The sequence below is a fragment of the Egretta garzetta genome, unplaced genomic scaffold, assembly GCF_000687185.1.
Source record: "Egretta garzetta isolate BGI_Z169 unplaced genomic scaffold, ASM68718v1 scaffold496, whole genome shotgun sequence".
Lineage (NCBI taxonomy): Eukaryota > Metazoa > Chordata > Aves > Pelecaniformes > Ardeidae > Egretta > Egretta garzetta.
The window spans coordinates 1-6822 of NW_009259974.1; the positions used below are offsets into that span (position 1 = coordinate 1).

The window sequence follows — 6822 nt, forward strand, 5'->3', positions numbered from 1 at the left end:
TCTTTTGACCCTTAAGGTATCACTATGATTCTACGAATTTTTTTCTAGAAACTAAATCTCTGGCACATGAAATTGAAAACTTGTTCTGGCAATTAAATCCCACTCTGATTTTGGAAGAAAAAGCATGCAACAGTATTCTGTGAAAATGCCAGAGGTTCTGCAGAGATTCATGAACGGACACTTAAGTCTTTTTGTTTCCAGACAATTGTTACACAGATGGGTTAAGCCACCTAGGGAGCTTTAAAGGGTGGATTAGATAAGCAGAAGTGCTCCTTCTGACCGCCAAAAATCTTCTCTTAACATTGTCGAAAGGAGCAGCAGAGGAGAGCACAGTAAATCTCTCCAGCAGCTTAGGTGATGAATGAACAAATCTATACATGAACACAAATAGGGTATTGCTTCCCAATATGGAATTTAGGAAACTTCATCTCAGCTTTTCCTTAATGTAAACACAGGCTATAAGCCCAGGATTTATCCTGGTTTGGTACTACAAAACCATTTACTCCACTGAGCACTTGATTTTTCCTCATGTACTGGGTATCTTCCTCTATTAATTAAGCTTTAGTTTTGGTTCAGCTAGAAATCTTCCCCTTTAAAGATTTGTGAGAAAGATCTTGGGTGGTTTTAGTAGTTTGACTTCCCCAGGTATAATTACAGAGGCAATGACAAACACATTATTGGGATGGAGACCAGAATTATGCCTGAACCCTGTAAGTGAAGCAGCATATTTACATTTGCAAATACTGAATCTCTACACAGAGTCTTTGTACTTTGGATGGCTTGGCTGACACTGGACTAGGACCTGGCTTCTTTTATCCAAGTGTCTCCAGACATGAGCACTGGAAGTCTAGAGAAGGGCTCAGGTACTAAATGTGGACGTCTAGCCTTGCTGTAGACATCCTAGCATCCATGCAGGGCTTGCAGATTTCACAAAGGACCTCTGGTAGACCCTTTGGAACCTCCATTGGAGGACAGGCAGCAAACATCACTAAGTGCTTGCAAGTCCTTGGAGTTGCTCCCTGGGGTCAAGTTTAGCTGGTATGAGTGTGTGAGGGGGTATATACTTCCTCTGAGTTGGGCAATAGCTCCAGGTTGACTTTAGCTGTGCAATATCACGCCTCAGGCTGAGGAAGGTAAGAGGATCAAAGACATCTGTCACACCAGTTTCAGCCTCACCAGAGACTCAGTGAGTTTGCTTTGGAAGGAATGGAGAATGAGATAAATCTATTCATAATACAAGCTGAGTGTGAAACCAGTTTAGGATTTCTACTGCAGCTTGTTTGGAAGAAAGGCATGGGTCAGTCTGAATAGCGTTTCAACAGCTCCTGTGCTTTCAGCTGAAAGACAGCCTTCAGTAAAGATTAAATTAGGCAGGGTGGACAGCTCAGAGTACCATGATTTACTTCTCAGTCTTTCCTGCAAATAGAGGTCATAAATATCAATACGGCATCTCCAACGCATCCGCCAACTCATTAAGACAGAATAACAGGAAATATAGGTCACAGTGCTGTGGTTGTAATAGCTGACATTTACCAAGACTGCTGTCCGCAAACTTTCATAACAGCATGCAAATATGCGAAGGAACTTATTGGAAAAAGACCCCAGTATGAGAACAAAACCAGCCGACACTGAGCAAGAATGAGAAATGAGTGTTTTGCAAAACAGGTGCTGCTGAAGCGGCTTGCAAAAAACAAACCTTGGATTTTTATCTGCTTGAGATAAGAGCATTGCACAGATTGAAAGGGAGAAAAACACACTAATTTGGAGAGAGGTGCATATGTAGCTCTTCAGAAGGTATGGTACTCATTATGAGAGAGAAGCAGAACAGCTTCATCAGTTCCTCCTCTTCTCTTTTGTATTCATGTACTCCATGACAATGATGTACCCTGGTTCATCTGTATTTTATACAGGGATCTATCATCAAGCTTTTTATCTCTCCTGTTGTCCTCTCCCTAACAAACGATCTCTGAAATCTATTTCCAAAACAATAACTGGGAGCATGGGAGGTGGGGAGTGGGGTTGAGGGAATCAGAACGTACATTAGGCCGTACTCTGTCTGCATAGTTGGGAAAGAGACAGTCTCGTCAGATTTTTCAAGCCAGGGCAGAGCTGGGATAGAAGAACTACAATTCAGGTGAAGGGACAGAGAATGCATCATTAGGCTTTGTGGATCAGGCTTTTTCTGAGATCATGCTAATAAAGAAGGATGGCTATTTCCCTAAGGTGCTGACAACTGGCAACTAGACAGGTGAAAAGTGTTTATCTCAGTAGTAGAACTTGGTCTGCACCTGCATGTGATTTTGAGATGGTTTCTAAAAGCCAAGATTTAGTCCAAACTTCCCCCATGGGAAGAAATTAAGACTTCTTAACCTGGGAGCTAAGCTGTCTTTAGTATTTCTACAAAGTTTAGCAGTGTGGTGAGTGAACACGGATGAAGCAAATATTAATCTAAACTCTCAACCCCACACAATAACACTTTTTCAGTTTATAAATGTGAACTGAATCTCCGATTCAAGCCTGTGATTGTGAAGTCCAATCGAAAATGCAGCCAGAGGGCTGCTGAGAGCCCCAAAGCTGCATCTTGGCTATAGTGTGTCTTCAATGATCTCTCATATGTTCAGCATTAGAGTACTACAATGCCCATAGCATTTTACAATTACCCATGAACAAAGATTTAGGAAAGGACCTTCCCAAAGAATCAGACTTCAAGAGCTGGACAAAATGAGGTGTATGCCTAGAGTACAAGTTGACAAAGCTAAATGTGAAAAAAAGTTTTTAACCACAGGTAGTGTTTTGATATGCATGGAAAATTCTAGTCTAGATGACTTGTTAGCAGAATTTGAAGCAAGAAAACAGAAATAAACCCCAGGTGTCTTATATCTGCAGCTTTCAGTTGCCCAAGTCCCTCTTCTGCAGGGCAAAATTTAGTAAAAAAATCTTGCACTGCACTGTCAGGTGGTGGAACATAACAAAACATTTGTTTGTTTCATCTTTCCCTGAATGCAGGGAAGTGCATTGCCACTTGGAAGTGGCTTTCCTAGCTTTCTCCTGTAGGAACCCAATTAGCTAGACTGATGGCAAATGTGGACACCCTTAAGACTTGGTAATTCATCCACTTTACCAGGACAGGTGGATGAAGTGGGATTTTGAATGCCAGTGGTGGATTTGACTACACATTTGCAGAAAAGGCCCCTGGGCTGCTCAAGTTCTTTCCAGACACATTACATCTCCCAGCAGTGAAGCAAGGAGTGCTCTCTCTGCCTGTTATACACATTCCTGAATGCATCCAGGCCAAGGTCCACAAGGAAGCCCAAAGTGCAGAGTAGTGTTGAATGAGTTGTTACAGAGAGGAATGACTAGGTTAGATATGGACATCTAGGGTGTGGATGCCCACATAAGCATCATCTGAGATGCTCTGGGGATCCTGCTTGACCAGTGTCTGTGTCTCCCACACAACATAAGTCAACATAAGTCTCACGTAGCTCCTGCATCATCTGCTGTGGATGCCTTGGTTCTTTAAAGTTGTCCTAGCACAAGATCCCTATGGTAAGGCAAGCTTCCCACTGGAATAATGGAAAAGCCTCCATACCTAAGTGTCTGTATGTTAAGATTGAAGGAACTATGTGTAACCTCATCTAATGTCTCTTCTCTTGTCTTCTCCATTTTCAGATGTTACTCCATCTCCTTCAGTCTACAGGCTGATCTCTAACGATGATGAGGATTTGGAAATGTGCCTTATCACAGATTATGCCCCTGAAAAGCTTTCTAACTCATCTGATAAGCAGACAAATACTGTTGTGGAGGTGGCAACATCTGAGAACAAACAGGAAGCGAGCTACCTGTCAACCTACTGGGCCAGGAAAGATGAAATGCAGTGTGGTGCAAATTACGAGGGCTTTGGAGAACTGGAGGGCGAGGATCCTGAAAGTGGTAATGGCATTGTTCAATGTCTGTGCAGGGCTAGTGGTACTCTGGTGTCTGTGCTATTAGTACGAGCAGGATGTGTTCACATCTCCCAACCCTGCAAGCGAATTATGCTCCCACATGCCAAAGGAACGTTGCCTTGTTGCCTCCATTGTTTTTTGCCTTCCTCCTTGGTGGAAACAAGAGTGTCAGTAGTCTGGTACAGTCACAGAAGAGAGATCTTAAAATCACACTGTGGAGGATATAAAGCTTGAAATTCCTGTGTCTGATGGGACACTAAAATCTACTCTGCTCTGGTGAGACTTCACCTGGAGCTCTGCGTCCAGCTCTGGAGCCCTCAGCACGAGAAGGACATGGAACTGTTGGAGTGGGGCCAGAGGAGGGCTACTAAAATGATCCGAGGGCTGGAGCAGGTCTCCTATGAGGACAGGCTGAGAGAGTTAGGGCTATTCAGCCTGGAGAAGAGAGGCTGCAGGGAGACCTGATTGTGGCCTTTCAGTACTTAAAGGGAGCCTATAGGAAAGATGGAGAAAATCTTTAGCACGGACAGCTGTGACAGGACAAGGGGTGATGGTTTTAAACTGAAACAGGGTAGGTTTAGACTGGATATAAGGAAGAAATTCTTTACAATGAAGGTGGTGAAACACTGGAACAGGTTGCCCAGAGAGGTGGTGGAGGCCCCATCCCTGGAAACATTCAAGACCAGGTTGGCTCGGGCTCTGAGCAACCTGATCTAGTTAGCGGTGTCCCTGCTCACTGCAGGGGGGTTGGACTGGGTGACCTCTATGGGTCCCTTCCAACCCTAAACATTCTATGATTCTATGATTCTAATTAGACCATATTTTATGCTTGCCCTGAAAACAGGAGAAATGAACGTTTATGGGAGGGCTTACTGGTCAGAAACTCTAATCCAGCCCTTCTAAGTAATCTTTATGATCTTCTGAAGACATACATTTCTATTATTAATTAAATTTATTGTTACTCTCTGCAGGTGCCAGTGCTGTCTGTGTTACAGGAGTGTCTCTGCACTTCAGGACAGGTATGTGCACAGCATTTTAGGAGTAAAGCTCGGCCTGATGAAAGGATATTTCTTCCCAAGTTTTTGCTAATGTTCCCTGTTTGCACAATCCCTGCTGGAGCAAAAAGCTCAGACTGAAAATTTCCAAAAAGGCCCCATGGGCTTTAAACATCAAGGCTGGAACTCATAGGGTTAATGCAGTCTTCCAGATCTAAGCTGGTGATTTTAAGCCACCAGTGTACCCAGTGCCTACATGTTCTTGCTAGGACTGAGCAAACAACTGCTCCCCATCACAAAATGATTTAAGGTAATGCTATGAGTCAGCCTTACAGGATGTCTATCTGCATTTCAGACTTCAAAAGAGTTGTTTTTATTTTTGGGTGCACAAACACCCAGTGAAAAGATAAGCGGGTGGTTTCTGCAGGGTTGCACTGAAGATGTGGTGCCTCTGAGTAAGCTTTGCTTCAGCTCCTGGCTGTGGGAGCTCGTGGAGCTTGTGCCGGTTCTGGAGCTCAAGCAATTGCTGCTCCTGCTCGTTCAAAGGAGCTGAGCCTGCCTCTGCGCTTGCCCTGTTTGCAGAATAGCCGTGCTTTTGCAAACGTGCAGCCATGCTGGAAAGAAACCGGTTAGCCAAATGTTTACAAAACACCACTTCAGAAAAACACTCATTGGTAAACTCGGCTGATTTGATCAACCATTTCAGAGAGAGGTTTTCAAAGCTAAACATAAGCTGACTTTTTGATGACAGCTCCCTGCTTCCCCCATATAGATCAATGTATTTTCAAAGAAAATGGCTTTGTAACTTAAGATTAATAGAAAATCCAAATAGACTTTTTGTTCTTTGAATAAAATTTAGCTTGTTTCCCCCCTGCCCATCTTAAAAAAAATTAGGGAGAGGAAGGAGGGACACCTCCAGCATCCTGTGTTCATAGCACACTGCATTTAAAAGCAGCTAGATGGCTGGCAGACTCACATACTGGCTAATTAAGTGGTTATTGAATGAAAACCTCTCTCCTGAAACACAAATTGGAAGAAATTGAAGTGCCTGGGTGAGAAAGCCCTGCTGACTACCTGTTAGCTGTCCTACCCAGCTGTGCAAAGTGGAACAGCTTCATGAAGAAGCGCTTTTAAGTCTGCCTGGAAGTGAGGAAGTCTCAGTGTTCTTGCGACCTTCATTCTCTCTTGCTTTTACAGATGAAAACCTGAACATGCTGTCCTTATCACTGCTGGGCCTGAAAATAATTTTAATGAAAGGAATAATTGTTAATGTGGTGATGACGATGCTTATGGGGAAAAAAAGGTGAGTATGCCTGGAGGGTGGGAAGGGCTCTGACAGAAAGCATTTGGGTCAGCTCAGTAGCTACGAACGTTCCTCCTCGCTGTAGTAACCGTTTATGCAGTCTGTTTGTACGCCTTTTGTCTACCAACAGTAAAATCCCTCCACGCCTTTGGCCATATAATTGGTTTCGCCCACCCTTCAGGTCTATTTTCCTTATCCACATGTAAATTTAACTTTTTTCTTCTTTCTAGGTATCTCTCCCTTCTATTTCTACACCCGTCCCTTCCTTTGTCTGCATTCACCCACCAGGTTCATCCCCTCACCAGTGTCCAGCAGGGAAAGTTTGATGATTATTGACTTTAAGATCTCAGACCTAATATAGTAGTTTTGGCCCAGTGACTCTTTCTGCTCTTCCTATAGTCTGAACACTTCAGGTCTACAGTCATGTAGCTGCGACTGTATCCCAAATGATGATCTAACACACCTTTATTTTTGTTACAGGAATGAAAGTAAACAGATGGTGCAGTCCTGAAGTACCAAAAAAAACTCTGCCGAGGAACTCTTACCAGAGCATCATGCGCAAGAGGGAGCAGAGGAATTC

The 6822-nt window shown here is 43.5% G+C and overlaps 1 gene segment (V, D, J or C); it reads left to right on the plus strand.

Annotated features, from left to right (window-relative positions):
• The first annotated feature begins 2432 nt into the window (after positions 1 to 2432).
• Positions 2433 to 6816, plus strand: LOC104127652. The segment is given in 4 exon segments: positions 2433 to 3930; positions 4916 to 4963; positions 6137 to 6242; positions 6723 to 6816. Coding segments are annotated over 4 exon segments (477 nt in total).
• The last annotated feature ends 6 nt before the right edge of the window (positions 6817 to 6822 follow it).